Below are 22,855 nucleotides of genomic sequence, written 5' to 3'. Positions count from 1 at the left end.
CTTCCTAGTTGATGCTCATGCACTTGTGATACCGGGTTTTGGGGTTTCCTACTGTTGTTTGTCGTTGCAGATCACGTAGTTATTAACATTCTTCCCTCTGTATACTCCATTTTATACTATTTAAGTAATGGAATTATGATTTCAAAGTAATAAAATGAGTAATTAAATCAATGAATCACTGTTGGCTTGCTTAACGGCGGTGTTAGGCGTCATCACGACCTATATGAATTTTGGGTCGTGACAGCAGAGGTTCATATCGACCACCTAAAATAAGCTTTCGACATATTAAGAAAGTACGGAATGAAACTAAACCCTGTGAAATACGCGTTTTGGCGTAGCCTTGGGAAATTTTTTGGGCTTCTTGATATCACAGCTAGGGATCGAGGTCAACCCAGATCAATTTAAGGCTATCGACGGGATACCAGAGCAGTTGACTACTAAGAAGCTAGTTGAGAGATTGATTGGTCGAATTGCCGCCATATCCTAATTCATCCCGCGGTCGTCCAATAAATGTCACAGGTTCTTCAGCGTGCTAAAAAAGGATAACAGCATCGAGTGGACACCTGAATGCGTACAAGCATCGCAAGAACTGAAAGAATACTTGTCATCACCACCATTGCTCTTAAAACTTGAGCTCGGGGAGTGCCTCCTCGTTTACCTTGCTATCTCAAAAGTGGCGGTAAGTGCGGTCTTGGTTCGAGAAGACAAAGGTACGCAGTCTCTAATATATTATATCAGTAAAATACTTGTCGACGCCGAGACGAGCTATCCTTACCTCAAGAAACTAGCCTTGGCCCTCGTCGTAGCTTCATGAAAGCTTAGACCTTATTTTCAATGTCGCCCTATCTTGATCGTCACCACTTTTCCTTTAAGAAGCATCTTACACAAACCCGAGCTGTCAGGGAGGCTGGCCAAATGGATCATCGAGCTAATTGAGCACGACATCACTTATCAACCTCGCACAACAATAAAGTCGCAAGAGCTCGCCGACTTCGTGGTAGAATTTAGCGCAAAAGTAATGTCTGAGGCCGAGAGGAAGCCACTCAAGCTTCTCTTCAAACATAGGACCTCTGGGTCCTATACACCGATGGCGCATCCAATGCTTCTGGGTCCGTATTGGGACTCGTGCTTAAAGTTCCCACCAGCAAAATAATTCGCCAATCCATAAGGTGCATGGATATGAATAACAACGAGGTCGAGTATGAGGCCATAATTGAAGGGTTAAGACTATCACTCAAATATGGGGCGGAGCGGTTAAAACTCCATTTCTCAGCTCGTAGTCAACCAAGTTACTGGGACTTTCCAAATCAAGGAGCAAAAGGTTGCAGAAAAATCAAATCGAAATTTGCATATTGCTACCCAATTTCGACTAATGCCAACTCGACCAAATCCCATGAACTCAAATCATCAAAGCAGACGGCCTCTCCAAATTGGTCACCGACATAAAAGCATAATGGGCGGGGACAAGAGCGTAGTTCATCTCCTCAACTCGGTATTAGACCAAATCGAGGTAAGATCTGTAAGTTTAACTTGAACTGGTGCAATTATATTATTACTTATTTACATGACGACATCCTCCTAAACGACAAAAAAGAAGCTAAAAAGCTAAGAATGCAAGCCGCTAGATACAACCTCCTTCACAACGACTTATACAAAAGAACGTATGACGACCCCTTGGCAAAATGCTTAGGCCTAAACCAAACCCAACACATTCTCGAGGAAGTCCATGAAGGTCATTGTGGCGCTCATTCTGGTGAACAAGCACTCGTCAGGTGCCCCATATGGGCCGAGTATTATTGGCCCATCATGAAGAAAGACGCCTCAGAATTTGTGAAGAAGTGCGAGCAGTGTCAGAAGTACGTCCCAACAATTTACCAATCAGGCGAACGCCCCTACTCTGTCACCTCTTTATGGCCATTTATTAAGTGGAGAATGGACATTGTAGGTCCACTTCCGCCGGGACAAGGTAATGTAAGATTTTTTTAATATTAACTGACTATTTCTTTAAGTGGGTGGAAGCAGGGGCATTCTCCCAAGTTCATGAGCAAGAGGTGATTACTTTCATATGGAACAACATCATCTGCCGATTTGTCCTACCTAAAGAAACAAGTTGTGACAATGGGCCTAGTTCAACTCCTTACCACCCAGATGGAAACGGACAAGCAAAATCCTCCAATAAGTCAATACTAAATATCATGAAGAAGAAACTTGAAGAGGCAAAGGAACTGTGGCCTGAAATACTCCCAGAAGTATTATGGGCGCAGAAAACTACCCCGAAGACGAGCACATGAGAGACACCTTATTCCCTAGTCTACGGAAAAGAAACATTTATACCAGTCAAAATCAGAGAACCTAGCCTGAGGCACTCTCATGAAAGCAGCACCAACAATGACGAGAGTAGGAGACAAGATCTCGATGAGGTCGAAGAGCGACGAGACATGGCACACATAAGGATGGTCGCTCGAAAACAACAAGCAGAATGCTACAACAACAAAAAGTCAAAGGTTCGATTGCTCAAGATCGGGACTACGTACTCAAAGCCAAAACCCAAGCAAACAGGGTCCACGAGAAGGCAAATTGGGAACCAATTGGGACGGACCGTTTAAAATTATAGGCAAAACAGACAAGGGCTCGTTCCAATTGGAAACTATGGAAGGGAAGCTCCTACCAAACAATTGGAATATCAGCCATCTCAAGTACTTCAACTTCTAAAAAATAAGAAATGCCCTGTAAGTTGCACTCTTTCTTCCTCACTTGAGTTTTGTCCCAATAGGGTTTTCTCAAGGAGGTTTTTAACGAGGCGAAGAGCGAGACACTTCAAGTTGGAATATACGAGAGGACTTATTCTTTCATTACCCGGCTCCTCAAGAATATCCAAGTCGAATAATGAAAGGACTAGATATACTGGGACTGGGACGCCAGCCAACAACCAAAACTTGTAATTTTCTCTAAAAATTTCCTAAAGGCGAAAACGGTGTAACCGAAATAATGTTGAAATAATAAATACGTCTGTCAAAACTACTCTCCAAAATGGTATGTTTGACCAGCTCGAACAACACCTATCGTCCCTTCGCCTCGACTTAACTTAAAAGTACATTCGATCAGCTCGAACAACATTTATCGGCCCCTGGCCTCGACTCTTAAATGTACATTCGACCAGCTCGAACAACACCTATCTTCCCTTAGCCTTGACTTAACTTAAAGGTGTGTTCGACCAACTCAAACAACACCTATCGGGGCCTAGCCTCGACTTAACTTAAAGGTATGTTCGACCAGCTAGAACAACACCTATCGGTTCTCAGCCACGATTTAACTTAAAGGTGTGTTCGATCAGATCGAAAATCACCTATCAATCTTTGGCCACATCTCAACTAAGAGACATACTCGACTAGTTTGAACAAAGGCCGATACGGCCCATGGCTATTCGGCTCAAAGGTTATGACCATCTAGAGGATAATAACTAAAGGAATAAAGAAGCAAAAGATGCAAGTATAGAAGCAAAACGTGCAAGTACAGAAGTAAAACATACAAGTACAAAAACAAAATATAGAGATAAAAAAAGGTGCGTATAAAACAAACGTCAACTTTGATATTCAGATGAAGAATTTTTACAAAAACACTCAAAGACACTAACAAAAATATAAAAAGTCATACAGAAGCTAAGGCAGAACATCTAATGGCCATCACCACCCCGATCTCCACCATCATCTCCTTCCCCGCCTCAACCATAAGCAGCATCACACCAGGTGCTATCCGCAAGCTGGTCCACGTCCCCATCACCTTCCTTAGAGTTAGGCTGAGGCGTATCATGGTCAAAGTCGCAGGCGAGCCAGGACTAACGAGCTTTGACTCGAGCCACCTCAATGGCCGTCTCAAAATTGCAGCCCGTCTTCTTCAAATCACAAATAACATCCAATCAGGCTTTTATAAGGATCCAGTATTCATACCTCTCTTGAGGAATGTCAGGAAATTTAGAGGCATGAGATGCAGAGGGCTGCTCGGCCAGCCGGGGGCTCTCGGCCTCAGCAACAGAAATTCGCTCGAGTAAGCGAGCATTCTTAGCCTCAGTAGCAAAAGATCGCTCGATCAGCTCAGAGTTCTTCTTACCCATCTCCCCAATCCCCTCCTCAAGAATGGCTTCCTCAGCCTCTACAACCGACTGGATGTTTTCTCGTTCAGAACGGAGAGTTCCGTTCGCCAACTCGAAGATGTCCACCTTCCTCCGAGTATCCAGTCAAGAGGACTCCACTTGTTTGAGCATCTCTTTCTTCTCAGCAACCTCCCTCTTGAGAGCCTCTACTTGAAATCGATACTCGTCCAATTGACTTTGCAGCTGAACAACCTGATTTTGGAGGTCGCTACATTGGGCCTACACACCCTTGCTCAGTTTGAGATCCTCATTCTTCCTATCCAATGCCCCCTCAAGGATGCTGAACCTCTTTACGGCCGCCATCAACTCATAATATTTCCTTTTCAGCTCCTCCCTCGCGGTCGACACATCGCCCTCATCGCGGTGCCACTTTCGAGCATCCCAGTATTTGTCACAGAACTCCTAGTATTTGCCTTTCAGCATCTGATAAATATCTTTCCTTTTCTTCTCCCTTCGCACGATTTCTATCTCTAGTATAATAGTTTACAAAACAAGGAAAAACAAGAGTTAAATCCCAGAAGCAAGTCAAAACAAAGGAAGAAGAACAAGGAACGAAAACACTTACCTTGAGGGCAAGGCCGACAATGTTTTTTGACAGGGTGCCGTCAGACATAGTCTTGAGAGTCACCCGCTCAGCTTCGGAATAGAGGGGACCGAGAGCGTTGACCATGTCCTTCGTATTCTTTAGCAGATCATGATCCTTAGGAATCGTGATAGTCTTCGAATCCCCCTCCGTCCGTATCTCGAGCTGAGTGGTTCCTTCGACAATCATCGTTAGGTCTTTAGGGTCCATGTCAGAACCTGATTTGTCACCCTCGTCGATGACACCTTTGCCTCTACCCCCATTGGCAGAAGAAGCATTCTTTGCTGGCCTAGAAGAAGAAGCCTCCTATTGCCCTTTTGAAGCAGAGTCATCACCAATTGTCCTCTCTGTAACTCTCTCCTCCTTGGGGCACAAAATTGCATCGGCATTAGCCTCTTCTGTCTTTGGGGCCTCAGAAGTCACCCCCACATCATCCCCGATGTGTATTGTCACAGTTTCCTGTATCAGGATCTTTCCCTCTAACGAGTCGACGGCCGATGAGACTCCACCTATGTCCACGACCTTCCTGTTACAGGGCCTCAAGTCCCCATCACATGGAGAAACATCATCATCATCATATATAAGTGTAAATATGGGAGGAGCGGGCGTAACAGCTGAAACTGGGGTGGAGGCAGAAGGCGCAATGACCCCTCTCCTCCTGAATGAGGGCATGTGCGCCATGTTCCTTCTTGTAGCCTACCGAGCTACTAGTCTAAAGCATAAGAATTAATTATGACGACACAAGCCAGAATGAATATGATAACGCCCAAAAGAAGGAGATTACCTATCAAGGGGAGGGAAGATTTAAACTTTTAAAAGAAGTTCGGTGAGTCACGAATCCCAATGGTGTATGGGAAATCCTGCTTGAACCAGTTAGCGAGACGTATCGCCAAAAGAGGCGGGCGACTAGTAGCTACAGGAGAAAGAAGAATTATTTGACCAATTTGAAATAAACAAAGTACTTTAAAGAGAAATACAAAAAACTCCAACACTTACGTGTATGGTTCCAGGCCTCGTTGAAACCGTCGATATTAGCCACAATGGCCTCAGTCTTGACATAGAAGTAGTCGAGTCAGAATCGCCAACTACCCTTATCGTCCATATTTACCACCAAGCATTTGCCCCTACAATGTCTAAGTTTCAACATCATCCCTCTGTAGAAGCTAGGTGCGAACAGATGCACCAAGTGTCGCACTGTGACCTCGACCTCGACAAGTTCGGCGAACTTTGATAGCATCTTGATAACCTTGTAAACATAGGGAACAAGCTGAGCAGGGCAAATGTTGTAGTGGCGACAGAACTCTTCCACCAACGGGAGAAGGGGTAACGAGTAGCCGATGGCGAATGGGTAGGCATAGAGAGCACAATACCCAGGACGATGAACGTACACTTCGTGTTTGCCAGTGGGGATTAATTCTGCATGGTTGGGAAGGAAAAACTTGGCTTTGAATTCAGCCAAGTACCTAGACGTCATCGACGATTGAAATTTTTTGGTTATCACGTTTAGCTACCATTGAAAATTGCATCTAGCATCAAGGTTACGAGGGATAATCTTCTCCACTAAAGGAAGAACTTCATCCTCAACGACAATATCTCCCTCATGAACAAGGAATACAATAGCCAAGGGAATGGCATGTCTCTCCTCATCAACATTATAAGGAAGATTGGACATGGCTATGAAATCTGTAGGAAGTCAAGATACGAAAGATGAGAATAAAAAAGGAAGTTGAAGGTCAGAAGGCTAAAAAGATTCAAGAAAAACATAGGAACTTATCTAGAGCAAAGATGGTATGAAAGGAAGTAAAGTTTGAATAATGAGGAAACAATCTCTATTTATAGAGATGAAGGCACAGAACTCGAACTGTTCATCATAATTGGAAATAGAACTAAAACGGCAGAGCCAATCGAGGGTCACATGTGAATCGACGCAACGCGTCGGGAATCGACGTCATCATGACGCATGACGTCATGACGTCACTTCTTTTCTAGGATCATATGGTTCTACCAAATCACCCGGGAAATTTAGGGGTTTAAAATATGCGATCCACGAAGAGTCACATTGCCTATTTGTCACAACGACCACGACTGCTATTATCCGCTCATTGAACTCGCCCACGAAGATGACATCAACAAGTGGAGGGACTAACTGTATGGGTTAAAAATTGTCATAATTATATGTGGGTCTAAACAGTATTAAGAAGGCCTTAGAAGGCCGCCACATGTCATCAATTCGATTTCAACAGAGGACGGAGGCGAGGTCGATGACTCAACGGAGGTCGAAGACGAGGACGAGTACTCCCATAGCAGAGCAGTAACGACTAGTTTTAGAAATAAGACTTTACTGGGAATATTCCAATGAATATTACTCCCATTTGTACTATTAGGGTTTTTGTGGCCCATGTGCCCTTATAAATAGAAAGATATGTAGCTATATTGGGGGATTGTACACTCATTGTAAAAACAACACATTCACATTCTCTGAAGATTCTTGTTTTATCATACACATACAAAATACAACTTTCCTTCAGATCTTTATCTATCTTTCTCCCACGATCCAAGGAGAATCTGAATATTCAAAGGCTTATCAATTATTTATCTTTGTTAGAAAGAATATCGAAGAATCTCACCATTTTCGGGTGACTCACATGCATTTATTTACATAAATGTCATTCAATACTATTTAATGCTATCTCCTTTATTTTTGGATCATTGAATATAACATTAATGTCGCTATTTATTGCTACTCAAATAGTATCCGTGAAATCTCGCTACAAAGTCGGTTAATCTATTAATATTGGTTTAGATTAACTCTATTTTATTAGAAAATTTAATTGTTTAAACTTAGATCTAAATTTTGAGTTAAACAACTATAATGACAAATTAATCAAAATATCCCATTTGGCATCTCACCGAAGTTTCTTGGTTTATCCTTTTGCACCAAGAAATTTAGTGTATTGGAAGTCTAGAATAGAACCAATCTATATATTCAAGACATGTCACAAAACAAATAAACTGGTGAACTTTTCAAACAACAATAATAATGTATCAGTATGATCTTACAAGTGCGGGTCTGCGAAGGGTAAAGTGTACGCAGACCTTATCCTTACCTTTTGTAAGATAGAGACATTGTTTCTGATTAACTCTAGACTTAATGTGAACTTTTTATTGAAGAGAAAATAAGTACTATGTTGCTACTATTGATTTGATTGGTTACAAATCACCACAATATCAACTTTAGTGACAATTGATAATGAAACACATGAAACTAATGTTATAAATATATTATATTATGGATGTTCATTTAGTACTCCGTTGTAAATAAGATTCCTAAAGAATCTTATCCATATGAGACTTCGCCGTAAATATGTTTATATATTTAGCATTCTATTGAAAATAAACCTCCTGAATAAACTTATCATTTTGGTACTCCGTTATGGATAAACATTACCCCCGGTAGAAGATTATCTATATCTGGTACAGTAGCAGCTTACAAGCAACTTACAAGCAGCTTACACAATAATCTCCTTTCTTCTATAAATAAAGGAGATTTCAGTTTATTATGTACAGAAGTTTAAAATTTGAACAATATATCAGTTTCTCTCTATACTTGTCTTTACTTTACAGTTTTTATTTTATAATACGTTATCAGCACGGGGCTCTTCCATCTCGAGCAAATACTTTGAAAGTATTAGAGGTACAAACTTTCTTTTTCTAAATAATGTCAAATATTTCTAAACTTGAATTTGTAGCCTTGGATATATCGGGCAAAAGCTACATGTCTTGGGTGCTTGATGCCGAAATTCATCTTGATGTGATGGGTTTGGCAGACACCATCAAGGATAAAAATCAGGCATCAAACCAAGATCGTGCCAGAGCAATGATATTCCTACGCCATCACCTTGATGATGGCCTGAAAATGGAATATCTTACTATTAAAAATCCAGTCATATTGTGGAATAATTTGAAAGATAGATATGACCACCTGAAGAAGGTCGTTCTTTCATAGGCACGATATAATTGGACTCATCTAAGGCTATACGATTTTAAATCTATCAGTGAGTATAATCCTGCTATGTTCAAAATTATTTCCCAATTAAAATTATGTGGTGATAATATTACTGATCATGATATGTTGGAGAAAACCTTCATCACTTTTCATGCCTCGAATATGCTCCTGCAGCAGCAATATCGAGAGATGGGATTCAAAAAGTATTCTGAACTTATCTCACATCTTCTTATAGTCGGGCAACATAATAGGCTATAAATGAAAACCCATGAAAGTCGACCTACTGGTTCTTGTCCATTCCTTGAAGTGAATGAGACAAACCTCCATCAAGCTAAGAGTGGAAGAGGACGTGGCCCACAATCGTGATTATGGTCATGGCCGAGGAAAAAACTCTAATTATGGTAATAATAATGCACCAAAGAACTCTCCTCACCACCAACAGTGGAAAAAGAAGGAACAAAAGCATGAAATGGTGCAAGCAACAAAGGCAGAAAATTCATGCTATAGATGTGGAGGAAAATAGCACTGGTCATGTACCTGTCGTACGCCAAAGCACCTGGTTGAGCTGTATCAAGTCTCCCTGAAGAAGATAGAGAAAAATGATGAAGCAAATTTTATTTCTGAAGATAATTTGAACTTCATGAATTTGGATGTAGCTGATTACTTTGCACTCCCAGAAGGAGAAACAAGTCACGTGATCGATGATGAATCTGTAGAAATACAAATATTTTAATTTTTGTTATTTGTTGTAGATAGAATGGTTATGTAATTGTTGTACATAAATAAAAGTTATGCTTTGATTATGATTTTCTCTTATGATACGAGAAATGTCTAAGCAATATTTGATAGTACAAAATGTATCAATAATTCCTTGAGAACTAACTGTTTGTCTAGAAGACACATGACACCAGTAATGTCTGATAAATATTAGATTGTGGATAATAAACGAAGGCTCTCGAAGATCTTATAAGCAAATATGTCATTCATATTATATGATTATGGTCAAAACATATGTTGTAATAAACCTGAAGTTTATTAATACAAATGACTATCATATTGAGACTACAAATAACTGGAAGATTGAAAATCTTCATGTTTCCACAATCATAGGGGATAAAATAATATGTATGTGAGAAGTGACCCGCCTTATTCTTAAATTTGTACTATATCATGTATCACAGTAAACCAGAAGTTTACTAATGCAAAGCAGTCATAGTAAATCAGAAGTTTTACTGAGGCAAAAGTAGCTACTGTAAACTAGAAATTTACTGATACAAAAGTAGCCCCACAGTAAATCAGAAGTTTTCTGATACAAAAGTTTATGCCATAGTAAACCAAAAGTTTACTTAGAGATAGCACATGCCATGATAAACTTGAAGTTTTCATTTGCCATTTTTAAATGAGCTATTTGAGAATTCAGATAAGCATATACTAAAGAACTTGAAGATTCTTCAAGAATTCTCTTGTGTTGCTCGTTCTTATAATAAATTGATTATACCAACTAAAGTTGGGACAAAAACCCCTAAATTCTGGAATATATAAAAGGTGAATATGGGCTCATTCACCTATCATGTGAACCACTTATAGATGCATATATGAGATAGTTACATGTGTGTTTATTGTCAACCTGCACTTTGGCATTTGAAGTTGCATTTTTCAATTAAGAGCATAATTTTCAGATTATGAAATCAAGATAGTTCATCTTGATTATGCTGGTTTATATCCAAGCTTATTTACCATTGAATACCTCTTATTAATGGCTAAACTACTGCTTATGAGAAGAAAGCCTCATGTATTGGTTTAAGATTTTCTAATTGCATACAACAACACTTGTATGCATCAGACCAACAAAATATGATAAGTACTCCACTCACAATTGGTTTAGGATCAGAAACTAAATATTTTTACTATCTTATAACCTTTGATGTGTGGTATATGATTAATTTCTCTGCCACAATGCACAAAAGATAGGTTTCCCAAAGAAGATTGGGGATATGAGTTAAGTTTTTCTAATATTTAGGGGATGGAATAAACAGCTGGAAAATATGCTATATGAATCGAATTATCATTAATATGATCCTCACTTAGAATATAATTCAAGTCCAATGCCAGAAGCATTTGCTGATCCAAAATTAATTATCACATTTCAGCTGCAAATGCTCCTATTAAAATTAAAGTCCATGAAGGATAAAGTTTACTGCACGCATGAAGCGTAGTAAACCGATCGGTTCCAAAAGTAACAATCCTTGAAAAATGATACGAGCAAATGATCAAAATGATCATAATGAGGAGGAAATGAGCTCTAGAAGAGCCTGCAGGCATATTATCTTTTAATGAACATCCAAGAGGGAGTGTTATAAATATATTATATTATGGATGTTCATTTAGTACTCCGTTGTAAATAAGCTTCCTGAAGAAGCTTATTCATATGAGACTCCGCCATAAATATGTTTATCTATTTAGTACTCTATTGAAAATAAGCCTCCTGAAAAAGCTTATCATTTTGGTACTCCGTTATGGATAAATATTACCCCCGGTAGAAAATTATCTATATCTGGTACAGTAGCAGCTTATAAGCAACTTACAAGCAGCTTGCAGTAGCAGCTTACAAACAACTTACACAACATCTTGCAGTAGTAGCTTATACATCAGCTTCCTTTCTTCTATAAATAGAGGAGATACATGAAGTTTGAAATTTGAATAATATATCAGTTTTTCTCTATACTTGTCTTTACTTTACAATTTTTATTTTATAACAACTACTAAATACTTTGGTGCTTTTTTTCAAGTTGTTTGGGTAAAAGTGTTATCTAAATGAGCATATCTGTTTAAAAGCATCTAATCGACATTTATTAACAAGCGTTTGTGGTGATCCATAAATCATACAACTATAGATTATCCATGAGACGCTTTGATATTACAATGTGAAGTTGTCATTGTTATGGTTTATTTTTCTTTTAAACGATGAATCTCAAAACATAAAAGAGATGATTAATTAGAGAATTAAAATATCATCATAAAATTTATGAAGTTTCATTGTATTATGAAAATGTCTTGTAATTAGAATTAGAAGACTGAGTTTTTGATAGTAAGATCTTATATTATTCGGAAAAGAGCCAATAAATTTAATTATTGGATAATAAATTTCATACGCAAATCATTCATTTTTTTCCATTTTATATATTTGGTATTCGAAATACTCTAGTTCAACTAATCAAAATTCACATTGTCTAATAATTATAAAGTTCAAATCCAAAACTCCTAATCTACAATTTCTACAAATCACCCCTCAATTCTACTCTAGACTATTCTTGGAAATTTTCTTTTCTGTTTTTCAAGAGAGAAAAACCAACAGAAAATGAAAGAGTGCACTCACGCTCCAACACAAACAATTGTGACTAAATATTTCTATTCTTCCAAGGACATATATGTCATTTTGCTACATAAGACGTCAAAGTAAACATATTATTGTCCGATGCCGGAAAATCCAAAGGGAAATCCCCTAAAATCTCACGTCGTCTTTCTTCCTTCTTCTCATTTTCACTTATTCCCATTTTGCCCTTCTGCAAGATCTCATATTCCCCCTTCCCTCTCTATATTCCGGTGTAAGTTTCCTCCAAATTCGAGGGCATTTGTTGAAAATGCCGGAAAATTATAGGGCATGAGGGTTTCGTTTGAGCGAATAGAATTATGAGGGCGTCACTTTGGCCGGAGAATTCAAGCAGCGATTCATCCACGTCAATTTCGCGGCGGCGGAATTCGCCGCCTCATTCGATTGACCAAAACCCTAATTGTAAACACAGGTTTATTTTCTTAACCCTCAAAATCCTAAAGATTTCATCTTTATTACATTATTATTGTTATTTTCATTCAAAGATCTGAAATTTAGCTTAATTTCAGCTTTTGGGGAAGCTAAATTTAGAGGCTCTGATGGGTTCTATTGGAAATTCAATTAGCAATCCTTATGATTGATCTGAGTTAGCAAAATTATTAATGTGTTTTGAATGATAATTGCATCTTTAATTTAATGAGTAGGAAAACATAGTTTTTAGGTTAATTTTAGCTAAAGATGTGAGTTTTATCAATTATGTCTGGGATACTTAATGTTAGCTACTAACTTAAAGGGTTCACAATGATATGGATAATGGTGATGCTTATGAATTATGATAAAGTTGTTACTGGAATAGGTTTTTGGGCAAAATAATTGAACTTTCAGCTTCAATTGGGTTGGATTCAGTTGGAAATTAATTTTTCAAAGATTGGAAATATATCAGTTTTGTTTAGTGATGTATTTTATTATTAATTTTTATGACGGTGGTGTCTGGACCAGCTTGCGCGCACCTTGATTATTCCACGCGTTACCTGCTAGCTCCACCATCATAGGTTAGGCAAATCAGAAGAAATCACCTAGTGTTTTTCCCTCCAATGGGATATAAACATGAGTCCTCAGTTTCTTTTCCCTCTTCATTGACCACTAGGCCATACCATTGGGTGCAACTATATTTAGTTATATTACAAGGGGGGTATAGCATAGTGGAAGGGACCCTCAGTATCCAACCTTGAGGGATTTTTTGGTGTGGGGGGCGGTGGTGGTGTTTACCATATCAAAAAAGTTGTGTTTATTATACACATGGGTATGATAAACATTGTGAGTATTTTCTCAAAGATAAAACTTTTGTGGGTATGTACAACAGTGTGAAACTTTTAAATTAGATTGCACAGATTTGCTTGTATTTTGGTTGCTGAGGTGGTTTAATTCTTTGCCAGCTGCGGTAACGTCTTTCAGCTGCTAACGAGGAGGGAGGTATCTCCTCGAACTAAACGCAGTTCTAAGAAGTTTTGGGGTGAGAACTCTAAATGTTCTGTTCATTCCTGTGGATTAAAAAGCCAAGTAGCAAGAGACCCGAGACAGGGTCTTATATCATGGTAGTTACATTCTGTCTGTTTTTTTTCTTTTTCGCAAAGTTAATTATAGCTGCAAATATTTAATTGTGCTTTCTCATAACGTCTATTTTAATTTTATCAGGGTAGAGGCAGAGTCATTGAGACATTTTTCAGCTAAGTATTGTCCACTGTTGCCTCCGCCTAGGTCTACTATTGCTGCGGCATTCAGTCCTGATGGGAAGACACTCGCTTCTACTCAGTCAGTCTTTCTTCGAACACGTTTTCATGTTCAAGTATCTATTATGTTATGCATTTTAGTGTCTTGTTGGTTAATTTGACCCAATTTCTTATTTCTTCCCTCAGATATTAAAACTGTCTATCTAATACACATCTTTGAGTCAATGTAATAATTGCATATCCATTTCTGTATCCGCAGTTGCTATATTCGTATCTTAAAAAAAGAATCCTTTGTCAATATTGTGAATTGGTATATAGGCAAATATGTCACCTATATTGGGTTGAGCAAATTTCATTATTTATGCTTCTCTGTCAAGTTTGTTGAAATATTTTGTTACCATGGCGGCAGCGGAGATCACACAGTAAAGATAATTGATTGCCAAAGTGGAAAGTGCTTAAAGGTGTTAAGTGGACATCGCAGGACTCCTTGGGTGGTAAGGCTGTTTTGTGATCTTTACTCATCTGAAATAGTTATGCTGCATTCTTGGATGAACTCATTATCTACTTGGAAAACAATATTTCAGTCAATTAGGTAATAATGATAATGATTGAAAACGCTGGGATTTTGGTCAGACACAATGTTTAGAAGGCATATAATTGCTTTGCAAAATGTCAAAGAGCTTGAAACATTATATTCCTTTTACTTTATGTTTGTGGATATGCTTCTAAGGGAGCTAAACTATCCAATCTGATAACTGATATCAAATATTAATGCAGATAAATGCTTGGTACTTATCAGAACAAGAAAAAAGATAGAGAGATAAATGCTTGATGTTTTGCTCCCATGTCTAAGCCTTTCAATTCTTTTGACCCCCACCCCAATGAAAGAAGACTGCAACTTTTGAGGCTTTTCTATGTTGTCTGTAGTTTTATTTTGGCAGTCTCTGGTGGTTCCTTATTTCATATGCTCTTGGCTGTGCTGATATTGCTTCTTTCAACTTTGAATATCTCATTCCTGCATCGATATCTAACATTGTGGTTGAAATTCTGCAGGTTCGTTTCCATCCATTATACTCTGATATACTTGCAAGTGGAAGTTTAGACCATGAAGTTCGTTTATGGGATGCAAAAACTGCCGAGTGTATAGGATCACGTGATTTTTGTAATAACCTGTAACATCTTGCTGGTTGAACAAAAAGCATTGCTCTTTACTCTTTTGTTTTGTTAATACATATGGTGGAAATTTTATCCTGCAGATCGTCCTATTGCATCCATTGCCTTCCATGCCCAAGGGGAAGTTCTGGCTGTTGCTTCAGGCCACAAGGTAAGAAACACGGAATCCAATACATTTTGGTTTGTTCATTGCAACTTCTGGTTGTAATGATGATGTTTCAATCTATGGTAGCTGTATATGTGGCACTACAACAGAAGAGGGGAAGCATCTTCACCAGCTATCATACTAAAGACAAGACGTTCACTTCGTGCTGTACATTTCCACCCACATGGTGCCCCATTTCTTTTAACAGCTGAGGTATTTTCTGGTGCTGTTATTTTGGGTTGTAAGTTATGAATGCTGTAGATCTTATCAACACTCGTGTTTTATAGGTCAATGATCTGGACTCATCAGATTCTTCAATGACGCTTGCAACTTCTCCGGGTAACTTGCGGTACCCTCCTCCTACTGTGTATTTGACAGATGCTCACTCCACTTACCGATCTGCTTCAGCAAATGAATTGCCGATCATGTCTCTACCATTCATGATCTGGCCATCAATCGCTAGAGGTGATCCTAGAATGCCTTTGCAGCAGAGCGATGCAGACATGGCTTCTGACAGCACACAGCACAGAGCGGACACTTCTGCATCTGTCCGACTTCTCACTTACTCAACTCCTTCTGGCCAATATGAACTTTTATTGTCCCCTGTTGAGCCAACTTTATCTCCTGCACAAGCTCAGACTGGTTCTTCTGTTAGGTATACTGAGAATGCATCTGAACCTGTAGTTGATCCTATGGAGACTGATGTGCCGGCTGAGGAAAGAAACAATCAATTTTTCCCTTTCAGTGACCCTGCATACTGGGAATTACCTTTCTTGCAAGGATGGTTGATTGGCCAAAGCCAAGCTGGCCGACGAGCAATTCATTCAGAGCACAGTGGTACCACAAATAGTGTATCGGCTTATGGTGAAGTAGAACATCCTCCTGCAGTTCCGTCAGTCATTTCAAACAGTAATCATCCAAGGTCTGGAAGATCTGGTTCTCGTCACCGTTCTTCACGCTCTAGAGCGATACCTGTTGTTGGATCTGGTGATACCGCTGCTCCCATTAACGTTGTACATGATGAAAATGATTCTCAAGCTTTTATGAGTCGGTTCCAGTCAGAGATAGCTACTTCACTGGCTGCAGCAGCGGCTCCCGAATTGCCTTGCACTGTGAAACTCAGAATATGGCCTTATGATGTTAAGGCTCCCTGTGCACCGCTTGATGCTGAAAAGTGTCGCTTAATGATACCACATGCTGTGCTTTGTAGGTGAGATAATTTCTACTGTTAAAAGCTTTGGCTTGAAGTGATATGTATTAATCTTGAAGGAGGCTACTAAACTATCCCTCATGTTGTACTAGCTGCTTGATCTAATTTTTCTCTTAGGGTAGTTGATGATAAGCCTCTGAACCGTACTTTTCAAGTTATTTGACTGCTCCTAATTGTTAATTGTTATGTTAGTGTAAAACCAGACATGTCATATGATTAACTGTTCTGAATGCTTACTTACATGATGTATATTGTCTACTTCAGTGAAATGGGAGCCCACTTTTCACCATGTGGGAGATTTTTAGCAGCTTGTGTTGCATGTATTCTGCCTAACATGGAAGCTGATCCTGGTTTTCACGGACAACTTCACCATGATGCCATGGGTGCTGCAACTTCACCTACCAGACATCCTATTGCAGCCCATCGGGTTATGTATGAGCTACGAATATATTCCTTGGAGGAGGCAACGTAAATACCAAATCTTATGGCTTTGTTTCTTTCCCTCCCTGCTTTCTCTTTCTATTTATTTTTTCCCTCATTCTCTGGTTCTTTTCCTGGCCTTGTTTGGCTGTTACTTAGGAACTCTATTAACCTGTTGCAGGTTTGGTTTGGTGCTTGTATCTCGGGCAATTAGAGCTGCACATTGTTTGACTTCAATTCAGGTGAGTGCTTACTAGGGTTGTACACCAGATTGCTTTGTAACTAAACTCAGTTTTCATAGAAACTGAGTGGTTTTCTGGAAAAAACGAACTGTAGATGTTTTACTTGTTTTTTCATTTTTGCCTAATCTTCAAGGAAGTGAAAAAGAAAATATTAAATTGTTAAATGGGAATAAAATGATGAGGAAACTCAGTTTTGTCTGTAAGTGACATTCAAAACTAGTTGAGCATGTGTTAGATAGGAAATTGTGGCCTAACGAGGACATAGTTGTTGATCCGTTTTTGGAGAGAAATTCTTTATGTAAAAAGTTCCCATAGATTGGTGATGAGTCCACTTTATCTTGTTTTACTTTTCTACTTTGGGGTACTTGATTTTGTTTACCCTGCTTTTGAAGTATGAAGGTTTTGTGGATAAGTTTATTATTTGTTTAGAAAGGGTCTCATGTTTTACCTTGAAAAAGAAATGAGTGGAGAACACAAGTGTGGCTGCACATTATTTCTCCAGTCAAGAAATGTTCAGAATAGCAATTTTTGTGAATTAGCAACTGTAAATAGCAGCAATGATTGCTCTTACGGACTAAATTGTTATCTTCTCATCAACCAATACAAAGAAGTCGGTTCCTGCTTTTGCAGATCACCACGTGTTTGTTTTTTGGTCTTTTTCTTTCTAGTCTTTTCTGCTTGAAATGGATCTTTGTCTCTGAAGTGTTTTAAGTATGGATATCTGGTGCAAAGCATCTCATCTCTGTTCCTTTGTAGTTCTTTCCTTCTCTAGATTTGGAGGATGTTATGTTTCTGTTGCTTGAAGGATTTAAGCATCCACATCTAATAGAAAATTATGCAAAGATGTTTGTTTGGGGTGACGTTAAGTTTGTTATTTATAACGCTCTACACTGTGTGTGTGTGTGTATATATATATTGCTATTTTAATATTTTCAATCGGGAAGAGATAAATACTTCAAGTTGTCGAGTTTGAGATCCGCGCTTTATTCTAAATTAGAGGGTCAGAAGACAATTATATATAAGCCGTACTGTCTTAAGTGCTAATGCAATGCCGTTGTCCTGCAACCTGTTAAATGCGTGCTGTGATGACCAGTGGTGTTGCTGTCTCAGTGATAGCAGCTTATAGTAGTTGCACAAAGTAATTGTAAATATGCTGGTGATTGAGAAAGTAGCAATTGCCTTTTAGAGAGATTTGAATCAACAAGCATGCAGAGTGAATTCTGATTCTTGTCTTTCGAGTAAGGGATTAGATGTTTTTACCTGCCGTATCCTCGTAACTCTGATTAAGCCGCATGACATTTATATCATAGGTTTCCCTAAATCTGTACAGAATATGTTTGTCAATTTATATTCCCACGGAGTTTTTACATTCATCTGGCCCAATTCTCTTACTATTCGTTTTCTCATGTAACTATCAAGTTCAGTTTCTATTTTCTATAAGCCAGTACCTTGAAAATATCACCAATAAATTGTTCTCAAGATTATGCAAATAATATAAAATTCCTGTCTGACCTGATAAAGAGAATGCTCCGCAAAGTTGTGTGGTCCTCATTTTGAAATAAGTTTTTATAGATATGTCGACTAATACTGTTTCATTTCTGTCCAAAACAACATGCTTTCTGGCTTTCTGATCTGAGAATCTGATTGTGGCTCCACATCTTCTGAAATGCAGTTTTCTCCAACTTCTGAGCATCTTTTACTTGCCTATGGGCGTCGGCACGGTTCACTTCTGAAAAGTATAGTGATTGATGGAGATACAACTGTACCCGTTTACACGATTCTTGAGGTGAGGGCTTGGTTATATCCTGGCCTCTTATGGAATGCCAGTTTTTCACCACCACCAAGACTGGGTCATGGTACTTCAACATATTACTAATCTCCTGTACTAGTCAAATGGTATCACATAAATAGAATTATAGAGACTAATTTCAATTGTTTTTAGAAGTACAATCTCAACTACTACACCTTGGTCGTAAACATGTTGTGGTGGGCTAAATGAAGTGATGCAGGATATTATTAACTTCAGAACCAGAGACTACAAAATAAAAAAGATTAACTCATGGTTTTAGGTTCTTCAGGCTGTACTTAAGTTGGTGGAGATGGGCTAGATGAACTGGAGCTAATACGGGCTTGATATGCAAGTGAAATAACGATGTGTTAGGACACGCATCAGTTTTAATTGGCTTGCTAGTATGCCGTGAAAGTTTGTTCTGTTATGGAGATGCACATTGTTTTTGGACTGCACAAAACATAAAAAGGAAGAATTATGCTCCTGCTCACATTCTATCGAGAATGTCTGACCGAACTTGATATAAGAATCAATTTGGATTGTTCACAATGTCGGTGTTTATTTTTGTTGTCTCTAGTTAGTTCACATTGTGTGTCTTGAATCAGGTCTACAGAGTTTCGGATATGGAACTTGTGAGAGTTCTTCCCAGTGCAGAGGATGAGGTTAACGTTGCTTGTTTCCATCCTTTGGTTGGTGGCGGCCTAGTCTATGGAACCAAGGTGAACATGCAAACATCATATGAGTTTTTTGTTTCTTGGTTTCAACTATGAAACTGTTTCTCTTCTCAAAAGTATTTCACCTTTTTTCCCCCTTAAATCGCAGGAAGGAAAATTGAGGATCTTCCAATTTGATAAATCAAATGGTTTGGACCGTACAGTATCCTGTTTTCCTGATGAAGACATGCTCGAGGTAGTGCCTGAATTCAAAGTTATCTTATTCTGGTTGGAAGGTTATTGATGATGACTTAAGTAGAAGCTGCAACTAAATCCATCTGTACCAATTGTTCTCCTTTTTTTTTTTTTTGGGGGGGGGGGGGGGTTGCGTCGGGAGAATTTGATATTATAGGCTCCCTTCTCGTAATGTAGATTATATTAAGTCTCTTTCTGAAAGTAGAAGAAGGCTTGGCGTAGTTTTTTAAGGGTTTAAAGGTTCCTCTTTGGGGCGCTCTAAAAAGCTCAGCAGCTAAGAGCAAAACACAATTGAAGCAAATGATCAGTAAGGCAGTACTGACTAGTTGCAAAAGGCAAATTATTTAGTATTTTGGAACGAAATGGACCTAATCAGAGCAGAACGGTATAGAGAATCCCCCCCCCCCCACCGCTCCCCCCCCCCCCCCAAAAAAAAAAAAAGGAGCAAATCACATGGCGGATTCATGTAGTCAAATCCATTTAGGAGTTAGACATGGTTGATTTTGTTCCTTTTGAAGTTGTAATTTAGTGACATTAACATTACACTCGAGGGACAAAAAGAAAAACAAACATTGTACTGTCGACCGTGAATAAAATGTTCATCCACAATCTCTTCTGCTATCTATAGAGTTGACCTGATATTTCTTCTTAACTTGGTTAAATGCAGAATTCATATGTCAGAACACTGGTAATAAGACGCCTTTAAGAAACGATCAATCAATGTAACTTATAACAACCATTAAAGGTAACTATTGATTAAAAAAACAACCATTAAAGGTAACAGAGAGTAAATACAACAACAAGAGAAGAGAGTACCCCAGAAGTTGAGCTACCTTTATATGAACGAAGGGGAGAAAACATAGAGAATCTGGATATGGAAACTCCAGTTACTTGACAAGTACCAATTCCATCTCTTCAATGTGGTTGCAGCTGTGGGAACCAAAACCACAATCATCATGTATATGTGCATACTTTCTCGTAACCTAGAACTATAATCTTGAACAAAAAATTGTCAGTGACTGATGTTTTGGTGTGAGATATTTATTATTTCTGTTACTGACATCATTATGTTGCAAATGTAATGCAGGTCCCAACATATGCTTTAGAAGGCTAGAAACTTGTGAAGATAGCAGATGGTCATAATTGTAAAACTTGGTAACTATCTATTTTCTTTTCCATGTTTCTGTGAATTTTGACATATTGATGCTTAAATGCTTCCGCTTCTTTCCTATGTATTTCACATCTGTCCGTGCGACTGGAAAGAATCTTTGTTACCCGATTCTTAAACCGATTTTCGATGCGAGCCTCTTATTGGTTGTACCGTTGGAGGTGTTTACTAATTCTCCCATCCCTCTGCATAAATATTTGATTTGTCCCACAGTAGTTGTCGCATTTTGCTTCCTGGTAGCCAAAGATATGTCGCTAACTAAGATTTTGGATACATTCTCTAAATCATTTTGATATGAGTAAACACATAACTATCACGTAATACATTTTTGTGTATATTTTATCTACAAAACATGAATCAATCTATGTTTGATTTACGCCAAAAACTTGTCGAAATGACTATCCATAATAGAAAACCAACAAAAAGGAAATGTGGAGAGAGTATCAAATTGATGGAAGTCACTTCACCTGGGTAAGTTGCTTGAAATGCCACCAGGTCACATGGCATTACATTCTTCATTTCTTTAATTTCATTCATGAGTCGTATTCTGTCATTTTTAATCCTCATTGTCAAACCATTAGTCATGAGTGAGTAGAATTATGTTTCTTGATTTTGTTTGTCTGGTGTTCCTCTGAAAATATTCATTTCGTCTAACACATACTATTACTCACATACTACTATTCAGGGTGTCATGAAAATATACGTATCAGGACTAATGACTGGTGGCTGCAAAGTTGAATGTGTTGCTGATGGTGACTGTATAGTTAGTTGAATGTGTTGCTGATGGTGGCAAGAGAGGGTTTATACTTTTGGTTGTGTTCTAACACTAGCCATTAGACTGATCTTTTTCGTGCTACGAGGGAGTGCAACAAAAGTTGTTTAAACTACGAAGGTGGCTTCAGGAGAGCCGTGGTTCTTTGTCTAAAGAAAATACTAACTTTATAGAGGAGCTGTTGTTGGAAAGTTGGGAGGGGTGAAGAAGTTTGCTGTTTCTGCAAGTTGACATTTCGTTATATTGACATATGGCTTCAGATGTACATCAGAAATTTGAATTAGAGTAGTTGATTTTCTTTCCAGTGAAGGGGGCAAGAGAAGAAAAGGAAAAGAAGAAAATGTCAGTCACAAACATTCAAGTGTTTATATGTATTCAACTTTTATACTTTCTTTCAAATGATTTTTACTTTTGCAGATGGGTGAAAGAAAAAGAAAAGAGTTTTTCCAAACTCGAGACAGAAAAAGAAAAGAAAAAGCATTCCTCTCTTCTGAATCTTGATTGCGTCTTTGGTGTTTGCGGACAAATGTCCTGAGATGGGTGAACTTCACATGGTCGCGTGGTGTTGTGCTTTGTGATAAAATGTATTGTGTATTTATCATCTTTCTACTATAAATCGAAATTTTATTAAGTTGAAGTCGTTAGCAAAAGTTATGAATCAAAATTCAGTGATGGCATGGTTATGCTCCCTTCCACGAGTGAACTGCTTAGGCTTTTTTTTTTTCTTTTCAAAAGTCCACCATTGGTGGGTGTTGGGGTTTAGGCAGTAGCCCCAATTCGTATGTCATCAAAAAGAATAAGTACACGGAGGAGGATATAAATCATAGCCTCCAAAACATTATGAAGAATGATATATCTCATCCTCTAGTACAAAAGTATCAAGAGTCTGGCTACTTTGGGAGATTTTTTCCATCACACTTTGAAATATATGAACTTTACTAATAGGTGCTATACATATAGTTAGCACTATTATACAAAAATCAGCTATATCTAGAAACATCATTAATAGCAAAATGGTTCTTCCATTTGGGAAACCAACTTGATAAGTGTCAATGAAGATCTCACTATGTCCGACAAAGAACTAGTGGTATCAAAAGTGATCTTAACTCTTAAACTTTCCCCCAGATTAGCAAGTTGATCAACAACACTATTACCTTCTCTATATGTATGGACAAAAGTAAAATTACCCTTGCTAGAGATTTGAATAATCTGCTCAATTATATGATGT

At 38.4% G+C, this 22,855-nt stretch overlaps 2 protein-coding genes across 6 annotated transcripts; both read left to right on the top strand.

Moving 5' to 3' along the window:
* Positions 1-1,611: 1,611 nt before the first annotated feature.
* LOC142168846 (uncharacterized) lies at positions 1,612-2,291 on the top strand. The gene is made up of 2 exons (XM_075230010.1): positions 1,612-1,966; positions 2,023-2,291. The coding sequence occupies exons 1-2, from the start codon at positions 1,612-1,614 to the stop codon at positions 2,289-2,291; spliced, it is 624 nt and encodes a 207-aa protein (XP_075086111.1).
* Positions 2,292-12,176: 9,885 nt separating this feature from the next.
* LOC107776350 (uncharacterized) lies at positions 12,177-22,322 on the top strand. Of its 5 annotated transcripts, XR_012698572.1 has the most exons (17): positions 12,178-12,542; positions 13,507-13,665; positions 13,766-13,882; positions 14,210-14,294; positions 14,854-14,962; positions 15,057-15,124; positions 15,206-15,331; positions 15,406-15,457; positions 15,527-16,328; positions 16,593-16,796; positions 16,930-16,990; positions 18,663-18,776; positions 19,385-19,498; positions 19,602-19,688; positions 20,775-20,842; positions 21,541-21,969; positions 22,045-22,322. XR_012698572.1 is itself a non-coding variant. In XM_016596251.2 (16 exons), the coding sequence occupies exons 1-15, from the start codon at positions 12,430-12,432 to the stop codon at positions 20,799-20,801; spliced, it is 2,238 nt and encodes a 745-aa protein (XP_016451737.1). In that variant the 5' UTR covers positions 12,178-12,429; the 3' UTR covers positions 20,802-20,842; positions 21,541-22,043. The 5 variants fall into 5 exon arrangements, 2 of the variants coding, with proteins under 2 accessions (XP_016451729.1, XP_016451737.1); XR_012698571.1 differs by having other exon boundaries at positions 15,406-16,328; XM_016596251.2 differs by lacking the exon at positions 22,045-22,322 and having other exon boundaries at positions 21,541-22,043.
* Positions 22,323-22,855: the final 533 nt, after the last annotated feature.

The sequence above is a fragment of the Nicotiana tabacum genome, chromosome 14, assembly GCF_000715075.1.
Source record: "Nicotiana tabacum cultivar K326 chromosome 14, ASM71507v2, whole genome shotgun sequence".
NCBI classification, from domain to species: domain Eukaryota; kingdom Viridiplantae; phylum Streptophyta; class Magnoliopsida; order Solanales; family Solanaceae; genus Nicotiana; species Nicotiana tabacum.
This window is presented reverse-complemented; position numbering and strand designations above follow the sequence as displayed.

What these genes read in the sequence shown, in the direction of transcription:
- LOC142168846 (XM_075230010.1), top strand. Translation starts at nt 1,612, where the DNA reads ATGCAAGCCGCTAGATACAACCTCCTTCACAACGACTTATACAAAAGA. An exon ending in TCCACTTCCGCCGGGACAAG is followed by an intron (nt 1,967 to 2,022) that starts GTAATGTAAGAT and finishes GGGTGGAAGCAG; the next exon opens with GGGCATTCTCCCAAGTTCAT.
- LOC107776350 (XM_016596243.2), top strand. Translation starts at nt 12,430, where the DNA reads ATGAGGGCGTCACTTTGGCCGGAGAATTCAAGCAGCGATTCATCCACG. An exon ending in CCGTTTACACGATTCTTGAG is followed by an intron (nt 18,777 to 19,384) that starts GTGAGGGCTTGG and finishes GTCTTGAATCAG; the next exon opens with GTCTACAGAGTTTCGGATAT. An exon ending in GCCTAGTCTATGGAACCAAG is followed by an intron (nt 19,499 to 19,601) that starts GTGAACATGCAA and finishes CTTAAATCGCAG; the next exon opens with GAAGGAAAATTGAGGATCTT.